This window comes from Mytilus galloprovincialis, chromosome 2 (assembly GCF_965363235.1).
Source record: "Mytilus galloprovincialis chromosome 2, xbMytGall1.hap1.1, whole genome shotgun sequence".
NCBI classification, from domain to species: Eukaryota; Metazoa; Mollusca; class Bivalvia; order Mytilida; family Mytilidae; genus Mytilus; species Mytilus galloprovincialis.
The window spans coordinates 9270609-9292857 of record NC_134839.1 but is presented as its reverse complement, the minus strand read 5'-3'; the positions used below and the strand labels follow the sequence as shown (position 1 = coordinate 9292857).

The 22249-nt window shown below is 30.6% G+C and overlaps 1 protein-coding gene across 1 annotated transcript in view; it reads right to left on the bottom strand.

The window, feature by feature from the left end:
• The window catches only part of LOC143062844 (golgin subfamily A member 2-like), a 37872-nt gene that overhangs the window by 11710 nt on the left and 3913 nt on the right, over window positions 1-22249 (bottom strand). Inside the window, exons 2-21 of the mRNA XM_076234655.1 lie at window positions 18611-18772; window positions 18084-18136; window positions 16179-16214; window positions 14728-14791; window positions 14203-14259; window positions 13435-13515; window positions 13100-13201; window positions 12339-12432; window positions 11941-12047; window positions 11355-11413; window positions 9037-9097; window positions 8065-8238; window positions 7533-7640; window positions 6277-6364; window positions 5538-5679; window positions 3426-3618; window positions 2581-2694; window positions 1823-1981; window positions 641-760; window positions 86-224 (exon numbers count right to left, since the gene is read on the bottom strand). Of these exons, the coding sequence (XP_076090770.1) occupies window positions 86-224; window positions 641-760; window positions 1823-1981; window positions 2581-2694; window positions 3426-3618; window positions 5538-5679; window positions 6277-6364; window positions 7533-7640; window positions 8065-8238; window positions 9037-9097; window positions 11355-11413; window positions 11941-12047; window positions 12339-12432; window positions 13100-13201; window positions 13435-13515; window positions 14203-14259; window positions 14728-14791; window positions 16179-16214; window positions 18084-18136; window positions 18611-18772 (2113 nt within the window). The remainder of the gene's footprint in view (window positions 1-85; window positions 225-640; window positions 761-1822; window positions 1982-2580; window positions 2695-3425; window positions 3619-5537; window positions 5680-6276; window positions 6365-7532; window positions 7641-8064; window positions 8239-9036; window positions 9098-11354; window positions 11414-11940; window positions 12048-12338; window positions 12433-13099; window positions 13202-13434; window positions 13516-14202; window positions 14260-14727; window positions 14792-16178; window positions 16215-18083; window positions 18137-18610; window positions 18773-22249) is intronic.

The following is a 22249-nucleotide window of genomic DNA, read 5'->3' as shown; positions in this document are numbered from 1 at the left end:
TTTAAAAATCTAAAAGATATGTATCGATAGACGATTTAAGTATCTATATTCAATGTGTTCAAAAAATATAAAGTCATATATTTACTTTTCTGGACAACTTCCTCCTGTAAATCTGATACTTTGATAGATAAACTGTCAGACAATTCTCTCTGTTCTTTGAGACTCTCTACTAGTTGGTTTCTTTCTATTTCTAACTGTTGAATGGCTGAAGATAAGGAATCTATCTGTGGAAGATAAAATTATCAAGTTAATGAATATGTAGGGAGAGTTAGAATGTCAACAGATTGGTGGATAATAGACCATAATGAATATAAATTAGCAATTAGAAGCAAACTATCCACTAAGATTACAAAATGATGGTTGAAATCATTGAGTTATTTTCTATGATTTCAGAAGCCAATAAGATCACTGTTAAACTATCACATTACTCTATGATCTGCAGTACAGGAGAAATCTTGTGAATGAACATCTTTCCATAAAATTTATGTGAATTTTTCATAGATTTTCATAATTTTATACAAATATCAAATTACATTCACATAAATAGTTATGCCAATTTTCAGGATAACCTCAATTTCACATGTCATAAATTCTCATTGCTCAAAACTGCAATATATGTATATGTAAATAAAGAGCTTACCACATCATCCCTCTTCTTCTCCTCCTCTGAGTCGGTGTGACCATTCTCTTTATGACTAGTAGCTTTAATTAACATGGTTCTCAACTCACTGTTCTGGGTTTTCAAGGCTTCCACCATATCCTAAACATAAAAAGTAATTCACTAAATTGTCATTTAATTCAGAATGAAGAAGCATAAATTCTTAGGATAATACAACAACTGTAAATTAAGAAAATATTGAGTGCATTTATTATTGCAATTTTGTCATTTTAAACTAAAATTGATTTTAATTTTTGCGATATAGAGAAAAATTCTGTTCAATTTAAAAAAAAAATCAAAATGTTAGTTTGAATTATTGCAATAATACCTCTGCATATTTTTTTTGGGCAAATATCATGGTAGATAACTTTAATTCTTGCATACGAAAGGCATGCAATTTCAGTTACTGAAGTACCTTGACCAAAAACTTTAACCTGAAGCGGAACAGACGGACGAACGAATGGACGAACGAATGAACGGACAGACGAACGAACGGACAGACAGACAGACGAACGGACGCACAGACCAGGAAACATAATGCCCCTCTACTATCGTAGGTGGGGCATAAAATCTGTAATGTCCCTAAATCATGAATACATTGCCCTTAGGAAACAATTTTGATTTCTGCAGTTGCTTTGAAACTATGAGTATGATATAATTTTGCATCCTTTGAGTGTTCATAGCATGATAGAATGATTTTGACATTAATTGAAAAAAGAATTTTTGTGGCTCATTTTCCTTCTACATCATACTGGCAAGTTGAAAATTACAAAAAAAACAAGTTTCTTTGGCATTTGACTACATAGGGACCATGTAGAACTAATGCAGATCCTTGATTTGACTTACAGCTCTTCTATAAAAGCATGCCAAGCAAACCTTTGATCAACTTGCTTGCTATGTTTGGATGTTTGTGAACAAAAGGTAGGTAGTCTGTTTCAGTCTGTTTACTATATACTGGAATTTGATTGGACAATAACCATTAACTTCATTGCATGTTAGTTTTTATTGTCCAATCAAATCCTAGTATATATAAAACAGACTGAAACTTCACCTACCTATTGTTTGCAAACATCCAAGCAAACATAGGAAACAAGTTGATCAAAGGTTTGCTTTCCATGCTTTTGTAGAAGAGCTGTAAAGTGTATATAGATGTTCTTTAAATACCTGTGAGTTATGTAATTCTCTACCCAGACTTTCCACCAATTGAGCTTGAGCTTCATAATGTCTCAGTCTATCATGTAATTGTTCTTGTTGGTACATTTCCTTCTTTGCCTCATGGGTAGAATGTTCTAAATCTGTTAACTTCAACTGTTTCACAGATAACTGTAAAAGAAAAAATAATGAGAGTTATATTTGATTATTTTTTTCAAAATCCAATTGAAAAAAAACCCACCTACTTGGTTTTTCTTAAGCCATTTTTTAATATTTCAATTATTGGTATATTTGACTGATGGCAAAGGATGAAATGAAATATTTTTGTTTATTTAAATTAAATATCATAGCAACTGCTTTATGTTGCAGCATAAACGTGTAGTTTTAATGCTACATATACTATTTTTGTTGGTAAGTGTGTTTGGTATGATAAATTATAAATAATGATGTTAAAAGGCAATTATTCTTCTCAAATAAAACATGACATAATATTAAGTCCAATCAACATATCCAAAAATTCAAAGTATAGGTAAACAGGAAATAGGCATCAACTGCTAAGATGCTGACCAAAAATAAAGTTATTCTTTCAGTAGTACTTGACAATAGTGTTACAGACATATTAGTTTGATTATCAAATGAAAAGAAGTATAGACAAGGTAAATGCAATAATGCGACCATTGTCCACTACTAGAGTGTGTGTATTTATAAATTGAATACAGCTACTGCTAAGCTAAGTTAGTTGTATAAATATAGACATCTTAAAATCTTACAGCATCTCTCATAACTCGAAGTTCATCTTCTTGTTGGGTAAGTTTACAAAACAATTCTTTAGAGCTATGTTGTTCTGACTGGATCCTGGTCATTAATTCCATGTTCTCATTACTCTGTAAAAGTAACAGTATGATTTATTTCAATCAATATTGTTATTTATACATAATTATCATTTTTTCAAAATATCGCCTGGTAAATTGTTATCTTAAGTGCTATATGTCAAAGTTTCATCCTGAGCATCAGTTTATTCCTTTAAAATCAAAATACTAAATAAAGATTAATGAAAGATTGCTCAAAAAGAAAGATGAAACATCCAATAAAACATAATTGCTATCACATACTCAGTGATATTGTTGTCTTTTTTCAAAACTACCTCTACCGTTTTTTATTGGGAAAAATGCATATTTTTTATTGAAATTGGGAAATTTGTATATTTTCTTCTGAACACATCTCCGATTTTTTCCTGACCTTTGCTGTCTTTTTGCACTGTTTTTTCATGTATATTTTGGTTGTCAGACATTTTCAACCTGAAAGATACTTTCGGAGAGGGGAAAGAAACAGAAGCAACGATGGTACTTACAATGCATTGAAAACTACATGTGTTACAAACACCATGATGATTCTGATCAGAAAACCTGATCTCAAAAGTGCTTTCTAATATCAAAATGATAACATGAATACGATATTTACAAACATTACTACCAATGCCATCACTGTTTGGGGAAAATGTAAAACTTTTTGGGAGGAATTTTAAGCCATTTTTTTCAGTAATTGGGAATTTTCTCTAGGGGAAAAGGCCGAATTTCGGCTGTTATTTGAGCCAAACAATATCACTGATACTCACCATTTTAACAAAACCATTCTGCAGCTCTGCCAGTTGATGTTTAAGTTCTTTATTCTGAGTGAGTGCTCGACTAAGAGCTGTTTTGTTACTCTGAATACTCTCTAATAGATGAGCTTTGTCGCCATCTTCTCTGTTTACTTCTGACATCCTGTCTTCTAACTGTGTAATCTTGTCTTCTTTTTCTTCTAAAAGTCTGTAAATTATTATGATACAAATAATTTGCCAATCTTTTAGTGCCTTTGCCAAAAACATTAACATTTAAAAAAATATATATATATTCACACTTCCAGTTTGAAACACCTATCAATGAATCAACTGTATATGATTTTCATCTTTTACATATATCACACATAATGAAGTTCTATGTAATTTTTATTTTTTTTTCACCTTTGCCACATAAGGGGAGATAACTTATATTATAGGAGAGATAAATCAGATAAGAGTAATTTTCATAATAGAAAATGTTGTGAATTTACCTATTTTAAGATGGAGTAAGAAAACAAGCCCTGTGACCTCATTTTTTCTTAGCTGAAAGCATGTTATAAGAGCTATCTTCTCACATTTTGTCTCAAATTCTATGGTTTAATTTTCTTTTTATCACACATTGGATTTCCATGCATAATCTATACAAAATCTGACAATTTTGCACAACCAGTAGAGTGAAACAAGAGGCTCTCAAGAGCCTGAATCGCTAACCTTAATTCTTTTGGTTAAATCTCTCATCAATGATTATTTTGGCTTTTCAATTTATTTAAATGTTTCTGGATCGTCCTATTTTCTTCAAAAGCCAAAAAAAATAATCATTTTCTCCTATGTTCTATTTTAGCCATAGGAGCTATGTTTCTTGACATACAAGGAAATAAAATATAAAATTTATACTAGATACTCTGAAACTCATTTAGCCTAAGTTTGGCTGAAATTGATACAGCAGTTTCAAAGGAGAAGATTTTTTAAAGTAAGTCAACATGATGAACAAATTGTGAAAAAAGTCTTTAAAGGGCAATAACTCCTTAAGGGGTCAATTGACAATTTTGGTCAAATTGACTTAATTGAAGATCTTACTTTGCTGAACATTATTGCTGTTTACAGTTTATTTCTATCTATAATTATATTCAAGATAATAAACAAAAACAGCAAAATTTCCTTAAAATTATCAATTCAGGGGCAGCAACCCAACAACAGGTTGTCTGATTCATCTGAAAATTTCAGGGCAGATAGAAATTGACCTGATAAACAATATTACCCACGTCAGATTTGCTCTAAATGCTTTGGTTTTTGAGTTATAAGCCAAAAACTGCATTTGACCCCTATGTTCTATTTTTAGCAATGGCGACCATGTTTGTTGATAGATCATAACTTCGGATACAATTTACAAACTAGATACCCTAAGGAACATTCAATTAAAGTTTGGAAGTATTTGGCCCAGTAGTTTCAGAGGAGAAGATTTTTGTAAAAGATTACTAAGATTTACGAAAAATGGTTAAAAATTGACTATAAAGGGCAATAACTCCTAAAGGGGTCAACTGACCATTTCCGTCATGTTGACTTATTTGTAAATCTTACTTTGCTGAACGTTATTCCTGTTTACAGTTTATCTCTATCTATAATAATATTCAAGATAATAACCAAAAACAGCAAAATTTCCTTAAAATTACCAATTCAGGGGCAGCAACCCAACAACGGGTTGTCTGATTCATCTGAAAATTTCAGGGCAGATAGATCTTGACCTGATAAACAATATTACCCCTGTCAGATTTGCTCTAAATGCTTTGGTTTTTTAGTTATAAGCCAAAAACTGCATTTGACCACTATGTTCTATTTTTAGCAATGGCGACCATGTTTGTTGATAGATCAAAACTTCGGATACAATTTATAAATTAGATACCCTAAGGAACATTCAGTTAAAGTTTGAAAGTATTTGGCCCAGTAGTTTCAGAGGAGATTCTTGAAATAGTTTACGACGACAGACGACAGACGACGGACGACGGACGACGACAGACGCCAAGTGATGGCATAAGCTCACTTGTCCCTTCGGGACAGGTGAGCTAATAAAAAGGGTCTAATGACCTATTTTTATTATACTTTCTTTTATTAAAATGTTAATCAATTTACCTGCTAAGCTGGACATTGTCTCTCATCTGTGCTTCATACTTCTGTATAAAGTCCTCATGTTTTTCTCTCAATTGATGCATTTCATTATCTTTCTGTAGAATCAAATCATTATTGGCACTGGTATTATTGCTATCCACATCTTCTGTAAAAATACACACATACATTCTGTTTTATATATGTTTTATATACATTTGACTATAATTCATTCATAATTCTAGTGAATCACAAAATAAGTTTATCCATTTTTATGTTCTTCACTGAAAGCTTTCAAGAAGGAAAATGTAAGGTATACATAAATGAAACAGCAGTCAAATAACAAAATTAACCAAATGACTCATAAAGGTCTATAAACAGTTTTCTTCAATAGACTTATAATTGTTTAATTTTACACATTGTGAATTGAATGGAGAGTTGTCTCATTGTCATTCATATCACTCATTTACAGGTGTCAATAAAAAATTTGTCAACGTCTTGATAGTCCTGAGTCTTAGAAGTTGTGATCACTAAGTGACATGAGGAACAATAAATTTGTCAAAACCAAACATTTACTTTTATTAGTGTGATATCAACTTTGTACAGCAAACAATTACCCATAAAAGGTTTCGTATGCATATCACATTTTATTGTTTGCACATTACTTCCGCGAAGAAAGCTTATAAGTTTAATTTGTGTAGAATGGGAAATTGCTCTAAAAAGGCCACACACTTCTCTTTCTATGACTCAAACTATATTAACATACCTAATCTTCGTTGTAATTCTATTACTGAAGATTCTAAGTCATGTTGACTCGTTAATAAATTTTCTCTGTCCTCTGTTAATGATGTTATCTATAGAAAATACAAGTAACAAAACAATCACTATACATTTATCTCTTACATCAATGACAAGAATGTGTCCATAGTACTTGGATGCCCAACAGGCACTATCATTTTCTATGTTCAGTGGACTGTAAAATTGGGATCAAAACTCTAATTTGGCAGTAAAATTATAAAGATCATATCATGGGGAACATATGTACTAAATTTCAAGTTGATTGGACTTTTAACTTCATCAAAAACTAACTTGACCAAAAACTTCAACCTTCAGCAGGAACAGCCGGGCAGATGAACGGATGGACGCACAGATAGAAAAACATATTGCCTTTAAATGGTACACAAACAAAAATCATTAGCTGTCATGTTTTGGTCTCATTGCATACAATTCTTGCAAACATCAGCTATTAATTTTTCATTTTGGTAAACTAATGTTGGCTTAAATATTCATTTGTACCTGGGAATTTAGCCTAAAGAATGTATTGTACATATTTTTACTGAAACAAATTTCAATCAAATCTCTGTTTATACTACCAATTTTTTAGGTCTTGTAGTGTCTCTCTTATATGAAAACTGAAAAAGTATGAAGTCTTTGAATTGTATAGTCCTTTAATAGTTTAATGGCTTTTTCATATGGTTGTGTCAATCTTTTGTACGGGGGTACATTGTCTAAAGGGGTAAATAAAGGATTGAAACAAGAATGTGTCCAAAGTACACAGATGCATAACATAAACTTGCACTATCATTTTCTATGTTCAGTGGACCGTGAAATTGGGGTCAAAAGTCTAATTTTGGCTTAAAAATTAGAAAGATCATATCATAAGCAACATGTGTACTAAGTTTCAAGTTGATTGGACTTCAGCTTCATCAAAAACTTTAACCTGAAACTCGCATTCATTTTCTATGATCAGTGGACCGTGAAATTGAGGTCAAAAGTCTAATTTGGCTTTAAAATTAGAAAGATCATATCATAAGCAACATGTGTTGTACTAAGTTTCAAGTTGATTGGACTTCAGCTTCATCAAAAACTACCTTGACCAAAAACTTTAACCTGAAGTGGGACAGACGGACGAACAAACAGACGCACAGACCAGAAAACATAATGCCCCTCTACTATCGTAGATGGGGCATAAAAATGTTTGACTGGCTCAAATATTTTTTGGAATCCCTGTTGATGAATTACCTGTTCTGTTAACTTTTTATTATGTCCCTGTAACTGGTCCATGTACTGTTGATATTGTTCACTTAGCTGGTCTTTTTCTGTACTCACTCTCTGGAATGCCTCTGTATACTGAAAGCAGTAAGAAAGATTAATATTACATCATCAATTACAATTTAAATTATTCATTTAGTATTCAAGATTTGCATAATTTACCAGCATTTTTCAACCATCTACCTAAAGATTACATAAACAAATGAACTAGCACTTTTTCAATATCTACATTTACATACATCTCAAAATAATTCAAACTTTTAAAGAATTACAAAAATTATAATATACAATTAGCATCAATAAATTGTCTATAAAATTTTCTGCACAGATATTGTCAAAACCATCAATTTAGGTTTCAATGAAAATACTATTTCCCAAATCCTTAAGTTTTTGTACTAAAAAAATTAAATGAATCCATAGTAAACATGGTAAATGGAATTGGGAATTCACTTAGAGAACACAAATATGAACATTACAATCATTTTTGAGTTTTTGACCATACCTCATGAATTTTAGTGAGTAATTCTTCCTTTTCTTGTTTTAGTGTTTCTACAATTTTTAGAGATTCCTGTCCTCCATCCTGGTGACTAGATACTTGTTTACTGTATAATTCTGCCATTTCTAATTTATTTTTCAGTTCATCTATTGACTGTTCTAATCCTGTACATTCAGTTACCTGTAAATGTTTAGAAGTTAGGTTATTTGGATTGGAAACACTTTTAAGACCATTTAAACACATGTTATCAAAGGTCAGAGATCAAACATGTGTAGATGGATAAAGTACATTACAATGTTACATGTATTGTCTATTTATCAAAACATATCAGATATTGCTGTTTCTAAGTCATGTAAAGTTTTCTTTGTACTCTTTTTCAGACTTCTGTATGTATTTTTTTTTTAATTTTCTCTCGGTTTTGGCATTGTTATACTTGCTTTTTCTTTGACTTATGATTTATGACTTTATGTTGTCTTTTGCCTCTCTTTATACTAAGTCATTGCACATTACAAATAGTTGACCATAGGACTGCTGACAGTCTAACATGTGAGAAATTCAAAACTCTTAATGCAAATATATAAGACAAATTTTAATACATTTAATCATCTTATGAACCAGTGAAGGATGTATTAGATTTAAAACTTTTGTAACTTCTGATTTTCTATTTTTAGGGGTAATCAAATGCTTTGCTGAGTGCAGCCTGATACGACGGCAGTGGTCTAACCCAGAACAGTTAGGGCAATTATTTTTGGCCCTTAATTCCTAAACTGTTGGCCCCATAACCCCTTAATGTACCTCTAAAAATATTTCGTAGAGATCCATTCACTTAAACTCAAGTTATTGTTCTGGAAACCAATGTGTCTTCGGATGACGACGCAGATGAAGACGACATTATACCATTATACAATGCGGTCTTATAAAAAACAGGCCTTTTCTTTTGACTGCAATTTTTGTCCTTCTTGATCATGGATTACCTACCTTTGCTTGAAGTTTACCAGACAATTCAGAAGTCTGTTGTTGCAGTTCTTCATTTGATTTGCTGTTAAAAGAAAATGGCATATTAAAGTTATTTTCATTACACAACTGTAAACATTTAACACACAAAATGGCTATTTGTCCATAAAACACCATTGCCTAGCTTATACCATCTAATTTCAATGTTCTGTGTAATCTTGTTCAAACCATAATTTGAAAGAAACTTGTTTTTTTTTTTTAAATTTCATATAATAATGATTATGAGCACCTTAGTTTCAAGTTGAATTGACCACAACTTCATAGTTATCTCCCTTTAACATAATATGGGACATAAGAACTAATGAAAGACAAACATACAGGCTAGAAAACATACTATCCTAGACAGGGCATAAAAATATATTGCTGCTATACTTAATAATGGTTTCTTATCAGTTAAATTTCCACTTTTGTTTTTGAAAATAAATTTGAAACAAAACACATTTTTTTTTTCATGCTGATAATGTATAAAATAATTGTCAAGAAAACAAATCAACCATTTAAAATTATTTAGGTAATATGGGAATGGTGCACCGACATAAGGTCTCTAATATAAATCAAATTAAATATTTTATTATTCCAATCAGGATCCCACAGGTAGCATTTACAATTAAAATTAAGATAGTATAAGCAACAAACATCAGACGTATATAAGAAGTTGTGGTATGAGTGCCAATGAGAAAATTCTCCATCCAAGTCACAATTTGTAAAAGAAAAATTCCTAAGGGTTCCGCATAACCCAGTGTCTCGCCTACTTTTGCTGTTAATCCCAGGCTCAACAAAAATGGGTAAAAAAATCGATAAAAATATTCCTCTTTAAACTATCTTTTGATTGTAAGAAGCTTCTGTCCAAGTAAAAATCCAGGATAGTTAATGAATCTAATAAATGTTTTAAAAACGTTAACTGCAGACTATGTAATGTTAACTGAAAGAAAAACTGAAGTCCATTCATAAGTAAAATACAGATAAACACAGTGATCTGGAAGGATTTTTTCACTATGGGCCCATGGCCCCCCAAAAATAAATTCAATCGGCCATTTAAAAAAATAATGGGCCATGTTGTCAAATGAGTGGGCCATTTAAATTGACTACTGAAAAAAAAGTATCAGTATATTTGTGCAAAGAGGTGATGTACTTACCTTTATGATTTTAAATTATATCATGGATATTATTCCTGTGATTTTGTAATTTCAATTTCAATGAATATACAATAAGTTATTTTAACTTCCTCCAAACCGGACAATATTTAAGATAACCTTTATTTTATACAATATTCAAACTGGTTTTGTTGCCTTGTACATGTTTATTTTTTTTTGGTACATTAAATTTGGGTCTTCGTCGAAACCATACTATTCCAGACGTTCCGTATCAGAGGACATTTCTGGCATTTCCTCTGCACTTCTTGTATTATTATTACTTCATGACAATGACATGACTAACAGTAGAGAGTATCATTAATTGATAGAACATAACAACAATTCGCTGAAGTCATGTTTACAAAATGTCAAAATGTGGCAAAGACCAAAACATGACAAGGACAGTTAAGCGCCTTTTATGGAGACACAAACTATATTCATTAAAAGGCTTTGGGGTGTTTCAATCAAAATAATAGCAATCTAAACTAACTTAAAAGATTAAAATTAGAGATAAATCTCGTCTTTACTAGCCAAATTTCACAAATTTAAAGTTGTTTATAAAATATTATATCAAGAATGATGGTTAATTATACCAAAAAAAATTTTTTTTACCACACAGTGAATGTGTTGTTTCCTGGTAGAAAATCTAAGTCCATTTAAAAGTAAAATACGAAAAAAATGGATTAATTTTTTTACAAAATTTACTTCTGGATACTATCTTATGATTATAAACAATTTTCTGTCCAAGTTTGGTACAAACCCAGGATAGTTTAAGAAAGATATTAAAATTTCAAAAACTTTAACCACAGAGTGAATATTTGTTGAAGCAGCCACCGACGAAATGTAGGATCGCTATGTCTCGCTTTTTCAAATAAAGTCGAAGGCTAATAAAGCCATTATAGGTCAGAGTCTTCAACACGGAGCCTTATCTATAAAAATAAGCTCTAAATGGAGCTTTCTTTGACAGAAGCCATATTAATTATGTGTATCAGTGGGGGGAAATGTGAAAGCATAAACATATAGTATATATGTCAATACACATAATTAACAGTGCCTGGCATTGTTTCATAGCTTGGCTGGTTTGGGTGAAAAAATTATTTAATTAATAGCATTTTAAAATAAATAATAACAATTTTTATTCAGACTTACTTTGCTTTATACAAATCCAATTTTAATCTGTCAACATCTTTAGCATAGTCTTTACTACTCTGAAATCAAAAAATAATTGATCAATTTCTTATCTCACTCTCAGAGAAATATATATATGAACATTACCATCTCCCAAACTGGGATCAAACATACACTTCAAGTAGACAGATATTGATTACTTAAATGAAAGATATCTACTGTTACAAGCTGATGTTAAAATAAATAGTGGCAATGCTAATAATTTCTTTTGTCTTAATACATTGATGATCATTGAATGGCTTTTACTCCTAAATCCAAAGTTACAAAAACGTGCGAGTGCTTCATTATTGTCACAGCAATTTTTTGAAATTCCCCGGCCATACAAAAAGTAGTAATTGTTTTATAGAATTTTTTTTTTACATGCATTGGACTCTTGAAAGCACTTTGACATTTCAACTTTGGCAGAGTGTCATATATATTCTTTTTGGTACAGTCAATATGTCAGTGAAATTCAAAAATTGCCTCTATAGGTGGTTACACCATTTTGAAATAGCTATGTATGATTTAATGCAACAACCCCTTAGTAACAAATCAAACTGTACAATACCTTTTGAAACTGTTGACTAGATGAACTTGTTGTTGAAAGACTTCTTTCTAGATCTGCTACTCTTTGTCTTGAAGCTTTTAATCTTCCTGAGAGTTCTTCTATTTCATCTATTATAAACAAATTATGAAGAGATATAATTTTGAAAGCAACTCTTTAATGACATACATGTGTATATTATCCAAAGCTAGTTCTCTTTTAAAATGTTTTCTTTAAAATACAATACTTGGTAATAATGACCAATGATGTGAACAACTTAGTCATCAAAAGAACTACTGTACATATTGTATGTAAATGTATTTCATAGATAAAGAAGTTGTAATATTCTTGTACTTATTTAAAAAAATTTAAGGCAATAAAATACATATTTTTAAACAATTGCGGTTATTTTGGATACTTACTAAACCTGGTCTCAGCTAATTTCTGTGATTGGTTTAACTGTGATTGTGTCTCAGTTTTTTCTGCCACTAATATGCCAATTGTTTGTATATGTACCTTAAAAGAAAAGGTAAAAGAAATCTAAATAATAATCAAGTTCAAATAAATGTAAATAAATTATAATGTACTAATTAAGTGTTACTGAAGAATATTTTCAGTAATAGTCCACGTCTGAACTCTGCTTTCAACTTCACTGTTTCTCATATATTTTATACTTGAAATCAAGACATTTTGTTATGCCAAAACATTATTTAATGATAAAGTAAATTTATCTGCATCAGCAGTTTTTGCTAGCCGACTGTCTGATAGACAAAGCCACTGTATCTATTTTCACATGCTGCTTAGCACTTCCTAGCCCACTTTGCTCACTATATATTTTCCTGATTTTTTTAATTTATTTTTTTTTTAACTTTTTCTATACTTTAAGTATTGGTGAAGATTTATATTCAAGTTATTTTCTACCAGACAAATGCATAAAAACAAAAATTGGTTAATGTTCAGAACAAATACAAAATAAAGGTGTGATTTCATCACAACTTATATATTTACTAGCAATGTACTAATTTTTGACTCCTTACCCATTCATAACATGAAATAAAGAGACTGTTAGTCGGCTTATGCTGGGTTGAATAGTTGTGTCATTGGCAATCATACCACATTGAAACCATTTATATAATAAATGTGTGAACCAAAAGTCTGCTGGACACTGGTTTGCCTAACTTACCTGAAGTTGTTCTTTTAATGGTCCTAGTTCCTGTTTCTGTTTTGTAAGAAAATTTTCTCTTTCCCTCTCTAGTTGGCCTTGAAGATTTTTAGAATGATCTCTCTATAATAATAAAATAAGGCTCATGTAGGGTATAGGGAAATAGTTCTGTATGTCTATCTACTAACATTTACATAAAAAATACTTTTTGGTCTGTAATATCAATTGTTAAAGCATTGATTCAAAAACCAATTTGAAATGTTGCGTTTCCTTAAATAACTAAAAACTTGAAATTGATGTAAACAAAAAATCTTGACATAAATGTATAGTAAATATTATTACGATAAATCACTTACAATCTGTTGTATTTGTAGATTTAATTGCTCATTAGCCTGGGAATGTTTCTCTAACAAAGCAGCAAGATCTTGATTCCTTCTCTGCAAAATAATCAGTGTCTACTCACATATAGTGTTATTATATATGTATATAACTTCTTATATTTTCTTCCAAATATTCATCCAAGCCACAAAACAGATAGCACACTATGATACCACTGCTTTAGGTATTCTGTAAACTGGATGTTGATGAGCAATGAATGTGAAAATGGTATGCTCACATAGAGCCTGATACCAAATTTTAGTTAACTTTAACATGTAATTGGTAGTTTGTAAGAAAATTGCTATGATTTTATTGGACTGACAGAACAGAATAGCAGAGGCAGTTTACTTCCTCTCTACAGGGGCATAATAAGGTATATATCAAACTGTTTATTAGACCACAACTTAAAATTTTCAATTGATTGTTGGGGTGTCAAGTAGTTAATAAATATTTAAAAAAAATCAATTATATAACATTAGACTGAAAAGCTTTGATATGATGTTTGTCAGTGTTTTGTGACTTTTGAGATGTATAGCAGTCTTTGTATAATTTAGCTTTAATGTATTTTTGTTTGTTTTGAGTGAACTTAAACACATCAATCTCTTTTATCAAAGTTTGCACATACATTCATTTGAAAATAATTGATCGATTTATTGGTTGCCCAGACGTTCATTTGAAAATAATTGATTGATTTATTGGTTGCCCAGACATTCATTTGAAAATGAAGCACATTTAATATTACTTACTTCAAGTTCTTCTACACTTGATGTATCTAAATCCTCTGCTCCGATCAATGCACTCGACTGAAACATAATGATTTCTTCATTTAGTATAACAAATATAGAATTATGATCATTTTTTTCTATGGTATGCAGCAGTCGATTGAACTTGGCAGCGAGTGCAATGAAACATGTAACTTTACCAATTACAAATTTTTTATAAAATATTTTTGTAAAAATGTGACAACCTTCTTTTAAAAAAAAACCCAAAACATTAGTAAGTACATGAAAGGTGTTTCTCAAACAATAATTAAAGAAATACAGCTAATGATAATGTTTCATCTTGTTTGAGTTAATTTGCAACAGATACTGGATTCATGTGACCTTGCCATGATGTATTGACAATAAGTGCACTTTGGAGCATATCCATATGCTGGAAGTCCACTTTTGTAGAGGTCTTTATGAAGACTGTGTCTCTATTCAATTTTTAAAAGCTAATTTCACCATTTTACAACTATAAAATTAAAACAGCAACAAAAAAGTTTGTTATACCTCTGCCAAAAGACCATTTAACTGTCTGGATAGCTGATGTAGACTTTCTGTGGAGGCTGTAGTCCTGAATAATACATGTCAATCATAAATATAGCAATCCCTTAACATATGATATGTGACTATGACACTAATGTTTTATTTGAGTTAACCATAACTATTCAATATCAAAATGTAAAATCAACATCGTGTTCTGAATTAAATCTGTGAGGTCAATATAATGTAACAAGTAAAAAAGTCATATGAAAATACAGTTTGCCTTTTCTACAATGTATGATAATTAAACCTTCATACCTTTGTATATTATGTGTATCTAATATAAATGTACAACCAGTTAAATTTGAAAAAAAATAAATAATGAATGAAAATTTAGTTTTCTTCCAGTCCAATTTCTCTGCAATTCTAGGTCTACATAAAGGGAAAGTCTGGCAACAATAATAAGATATATATGTTGGTAATATAGTGAAAATTGTTCAAAAACATATATTTAATATTATAATCTGTATACACGTAGATGCAAATAAAGTCAGATACAGATCATTGATAATATAAGTTAAGTATTTATATCAACAGTTACTAAAAGAGAGCAAGGGTTCTTAAAGAATTAGTGGGAGGATATCATTTGTAGTATCATAAATACAACTGTTACAAAGTAGCAATCAACAATTCTAATTAATAGCATTAATTTCAAGAGCTTAATAATTCATGCAAAATTTAATCTAATTGTCATTTTTTTAAAATATTTATTTACTGCATAATAATGTATCAAAAAAAATTTCTACTATTAATCAACTTAAGAACATTTTTGAGACTAATTTTTTCAAAAAGAGTGGAACAAACATCATGGATTGATAAAATACAATAACCTTTTTCTTTAAACACAGGTTAACAATTTTCATCGGATAAACATTGAAATTTATAAAAATTCTTCAAAGATTCAACATGTTCAATATTAAGATTTTATCATGATCATGATCATGTACACATTTATTTTCTTCTAGAATTTCACCAAATATGTTGTTAGAACACTTGTGAAGTTGTAGTGAAAGATTATGTTGGGAATAAAATCATGAAGAAATACATGCATATCATTCAAAACTAATATTTCTAATTCTTAAACTGTCTCATGCTGATTACACACGCGTGGAAATGTTTTGAACAGTTACATTAGATCAACACAAATAGGTTCAAAGTTCAATTTCTGTCAGTCACAAATAGGTATAAATAATAATTAAATACTACAACAAAACTATGATCCACAATTATCAGGCCTTTAATTACATGTAAACAAAATGTTAGTAAACTTTACTCTTAATTCAAAGACCCTTTAAGATACTGCACAGGAGAAATATCTCATCATAGTTAAAGAATGTAATTTGATAATAGTACCTCATCTACATGTGACCAACAACGTAAGGAAACAGATTAGTATGAAAGAAGAAAACTGAAAGTACCTTCCTGGAGGCAAATTATCATGGGTTTTCATTTTACTGGATAATAAAAAAACATAAATCATTTCAGGAATGTTTCATTAAAAAATATATGGAAAAATAATGGTATATATAAAGCATTTGTAAAGGGAAGCCTCATTCATGAACAATATTTTAGGAACAGTGTTTGTCTTTCTTATACCTGATGTTATACCTGATTTCTCTGAGTTACATGAACTTAGAATTGACAAATGATGAAACTTAAATCTCTTAACTGTGACCTCAAAAGGTCAATATTCTATCATGTCTATCATTTATTGATAATAAGTTTTACAAAAGGATTAAGATTAAAGATATAAATCTTAATTTAAAAACAACATTTCATATAAAGCATGTATACTATTACCGCAATAGTATTCATGCTACAAAACACTGCATGGATAGTAAATTAGTTTAACTTTAGTAAGTTAGCAACAATTTTTTCAAGTTAGTAAATTGTTTATCTTTATATATATACACATGGGAAAAAGTATTGCAACACCTTGATTTTTTATAAATTGAAAAATCAGCCTCTTATTTTGGATAGAATGTGATAAAATATTTGTAGCATAATATTGAAACATAGTTTATGATAACATTGGCATTTAAACGAACAAAAAATGTATGAATAAAATGTTTTATCTTACCACAATTTCAATAACAAAATGAAGTGTTTTTTGTCCAAAAAAAAATGCATTTTACAACTTTTACTGTATTCAAACTTTACAATGTCAGACATTTCAAAATTAATCTTAAAATGATCGTTCACATCATGGTTGATCGTTATAAACCAAAGATTTAGTACTTTTTTCACAGCCTCCATTCAAAGGGATAGCCGCCTCTTAAAGTGTTCTGATTCCTGCCATAAATCGACTTAATATTTGCTAAGGTAGCAGCAACCATTTATGAAGAAGGGCATTGTTTATTTCATGGCGTGTTTGAACTGGGGTGTCCCTTTGAGCACTTTACGCCCAATAGTGTCCCATATATGCTCGATATGGTTTAAATCTGGGCTACGATCGGGCCAAGGAAGATGAACTGAATTCCATTTGAACAATGGATCTTCTTTCATGATGCTAATTTCCAACTTTGGCGAGCTCTGCACTACAATGGATACGGACAACTGTGTGTCTGTTCGTAAGCAAAGGTTCCCGAAATGGTCTTATCCCATGATAACAAGGAGCGATGAGTCCATTTCGAACATTTCTTGTTTAAAGACTCTCTTTTTAGGATCGTATTGTATGCAATGGGTTTCCTCCTAACCAACCTTCATTATGCTTGATTTTCCATAGCAAATGGTATAGGGGACTTCTTGATCTCGGAAGGTCTTTAACATTGTTTGTTGCCTGATTTTTATTCTCAAAACGACTTATAATGGAATGGTGATGACCAACAATGCTTGCAGTTTTCACAGCGACATACCTGCTTTTCTCATGCTAATAATCTGCCACCTTGCTGCAGTTAAGAGTTGTTTAGGACCCATTACAAGGTGTCAATCACATAACTTTATAGACTTGGTTATTTATAAAATGTGTTGAAAACAATGAGGATAAAAACATCTGTTTTGTTGTTTACGGGTAAAGTAGCTGCATGTGCAGATAAGAACTTATCGAGTCGATATTTATTGATTAAACTCAGGTGATATTTAAATAATGTCTAACTAGTTCTATTTCAGCAAATTATATCATAAAAAAATAAAATGTGTTGTTTAAATTTAATTTTAATTTGTGTTGCAATACTTTTTTCCATCTGTATAGATGCTCATTTGTGTGTTTACATGCACATATGTTGAATATGTCTATAAAAAGAAAAATGGATGCAAATTTTTAATCATATGAAATATCTACATTGTACATGTATATTGTAGGATGTTTGGTGTATTTAACCTACTTTAGATCTTCACTATCTTTTCTGTTTTCGATGGAGTCTGGAGAATCTCTGGTCTGAATTAAAATAGGAGACTTTCAGATTATTAAATCTACACACATACTAGCACATTTAAATACAAATGTATATAACTTTTTTTACATACTTATAAAATTCTACAATAACACTTAACTTCTTTAATAACATATTCATTTAATAACTGTCATTGTTGGTTGACTAACAAGTGTAGACAACTGAGCATATCTGCTACTTAGATATATATGCTAGTGAGGAATTATACAATAAATATTAAATCTATAAGAAATATTTGCTCTCTCAAAGAATAGAATATCTAATATCTAATGTAGAAAATTTTGTTTTATTCATAATTAAAAAATCTACTAAATACTGAAATTGAAACATGTCCTATCTGTAAAGGTATCTTTATTACAAAAACATTAATAATATCATTACAGATGGAATATGTTTTACTCAGATCTTATTTGCTTTAGAATAACAAGGTACAAATGTTTGTCTTGAAAGTGTTTTACCTGGATTATATCTGTTGCGGAATTACCATTTAGGTTTTGGAATGTGTTTTCAGCTGTATGCTTTATTTCATTTTCTGGGTTCTGTGTACTTTCGTCATTAATCTTAGACTTTTTAGCATTTGCTGGAGAAGTTTTCCCAGTTTTCTTCTTAAACTGGTTCAACTGAAACAGAAATATAAAATTTATGCATTCATTACTGCAATTTAATTAATTATAATATGCCAGTCAAAACCAATAATCTTTCAGGTCACTAAGTTCCAAATTATATATCTCTTTTCACATTTATGTTTTCTAGTTAGCATGGTTAGTGAGTCGACTCATGCTCCTGTCACGAGAACATTCAATAAAGTATTATTTTCTTTTCATGAATATAACAATTTAATTTGTAAATTTTTGCTGCATATCAATCAATCCCTTTGGAATTTTCCCCCAAACTTCTCTAACCTAGCTGTATACATTTGTCCATATGCAGATAAAATCGCATGTTCCAGAACAGTAATTTGTATTGTAGAAAGTTTTAGGAAAATTCCTTTCCAAAACAAAACACCTGTCAACCCAATTAATGCACAAACACACACAATATAAAATAGTATGGACAATTCAATTGTAACCAATATGTCTTAAAATGCAATTTCCCACTGCTCAGTATATATTTAGCAGCATACCAGTCAACCTCTGAAACCTTTAAAGAGGGAGATCTCCCCTGCTTTGTCATAGATTTTGCATGAACGACATTTTCAAGTTAAATACATTTGTATATGACCTGTTTCTACAAAACTCCAACAAAAGTTAAATAAATATACTTTTTTCTTTGATTCACTGTTATAATCTATACAAGCTTGGGTTTTCAGCCTGTTTCAACACCTTCTACAATGTTCAAGTCTCATAGCTCATAATATTCCATATTTTGATTTCTTTATATATATATATATATATATATATATATATATATGAGTCTGAAAGATTGTGTAACAATACCGATAATCGGTATTGTTACACAATCTTTCAGACTCATATAATTTTTCCTGTTTGTGTAGTATTGTCAATTTTGATGATCCAATACCTATTAAGTTTACTGGTTGGTAGATTCTTATAGACTCTATATATATATATATATATATATATATATATATATATATGAGTTCTTTACTATTTACAAGCACGCTTACAAACATCGAACAGACCACCAGCAGAAATTCAATGATTTGAAAAAAGATTTATTGCCTAGTGAACTTGGTCATTAAAATTAAAATAAATCATTCAAATCTGCTCGACATTAGGATTTGCATTTATCTATATCTTTTTTACTCTGCCGCTTGATCTAGACAGACCTCTATCTTATTGGACTGGAGTTTACATTAGGGAGCTACCATTTGATTTTTATGGGGGGGGGGGGGGGGAGGGCTAGGATGAAAAATGTTGTCCTGAATTTTTTTTTAGTTGTAATCTCTGTCCTGCCTTTTTATTTTTCACTCTATTCTGTCCTGCAATTTTTTTTAGTTTATCCTGACTTTGTTAACCTAAATTGTCATCCTGACTTTTTTTTTGCAAGTGTCTCATCCTGCCTTTTTTTTTTAATCAAAATTCCTGTCCTGCCTATTTTTTTCAAATTTCATCCTAGCCCCCCCCCCCATAAAAATCAAATGGTAGCTCCCTTACATAGCAGGACTGAATTGTGATTCCTTATATATGGAAGGACGAACATTAAAATTTCTGTCAGACCTAAGTTTTCAAATGATTGCTGATTGTTAGGTTTATTTCTATATTGAAATCAATGAATAAGTCATGAGAAATACAATCTTCGGTTATTCTAGGTCAAAATATAAAAGCAAGATATAATTTCGTCGTTTGCACAGGGGTATCCTACTCAAAACAAGACTCAGAGGGTTGGTAGGTATGTTTCGAGGCGTCTGTCTAATACATTTGCAGAAGTGCTAGAATTGATCACTGTTGATTAACTGTTTTTACCACCAAGGCTCCTACGCTCCAGCTCATTTTGCCTTAATGATCATATCAGTTATGCTGATTAATACTATATCACAGCAAACAGACAGTCTCTATTAATTTAATAACATGTATCAGCTCATTTGAGCTGATGTTTTCTTTATTTGCCGACTCTAATAAAGGAGGATTGCGCATGCCTGGGACAGGAAGTTGACCTGATTTTGGCTCATTGAAAAAAGTTGAAATTTGTTTGAAATACTAATTGTTTAAGTATCTACACCCTGGAAACATTATATTTTGATGATATCACATATATTCTCATTCAATTAAAACATTAAATAACCCTAAATCAAAACTTTGTTAAATTTTCAAGTTGACATTAACTACCGCCAAGTTTGATCATGTGACACATGTAAACCGGAAGTAAACAAATCTGTATAAACTATCAAAATATTCAAGGCTTAATCGAGACAGTTACCTGTACCCTTGTGTTGCCCAAGGGACGAAGAACTAATATTGTAAGTCTATCTTTACTAACTTCCAGCTATTTTCTATTCTTTTACTACTGTCTCAAACACCATGAACACAGTAAAAGCAGTACTCACAACAACCACCCTCATATTATTTTTGGCAAATTGTGTCAAGCTAGATTTAATTGTCAACTGCAAGACTGTAAGCTCAAACAGAAACATCAAAGTTAATAAAGAGGCACCAGACAAATCTTGGTCAGTAACCATATCAAACCAAGAGACATGTAAATCAAATATACATACAACATCAATGATTGTACTTACTAGAAAAACTAAAACTATCAAATATGATAGACTGGTATTGACATACCTATGTAGCATTCTCTTAACAAACTCGTATGCACCAGAGCCAAACCCCGGTCCACCAAAATATCCATGTGGATCCTGCAATAAAGCCTGCACTTGGAAACAAAAAGCTGTATGCTGTGACAGCTGTGATCAATGGTACCATATAAATTGTCAAGGTATCGACAACAAAATGTATAAAATTCTTGACAAAAGCAACCTATCATGGGAATGTATAAACTGTGGTATGCCAAACTTCTCAACCACTTTTTTCAATAGCACCATAATTGAATTGTCAAATACATACTCAGAATTAGAAACAAGCATTGAATCTGAGAATGAAGATATTGGTTCACCAATACATACATCATCACCAATCCAGAAAAATCAAACACAATCAAAAACAAAAAATTTGTAAGGGTTCCGCGGAACCCAGTGTCTCGCCTACTTTTGCTGTTAATCGCAGACTCAACAAAATGAGGAAAAACATCAATAAAAATTTCCCTCTCGATACTGTCTTTTGATTGAAAGAAGCTTCCAAGTTTGGTAAAAAATCCAGGATAGTTTATGAATCTAATAAATGTTGTATAAACTTTAACTGCAGACTGTATGTAATGTTAACTGGAAGAAAAACTAAGTCCATTGATAAGTAAAATACGGAAAAAGTGAATTTTTTTTTTACAAAATTTACTTCTGAATAATATCTTATGATCAGAAACAAGCTTCTGTCTAAGTTTGGTAGAAATCCAGGATAGTTTAAGAACATTATAAAAATTTTAAAAACTTAAACCACAGAGTGAATGTTTTGTTTCTGGCAAAAAAAACTAAGTCCATTTATAAGTAAAATACGGAAAAGTGGAAATTTATTTTTACAAAATTT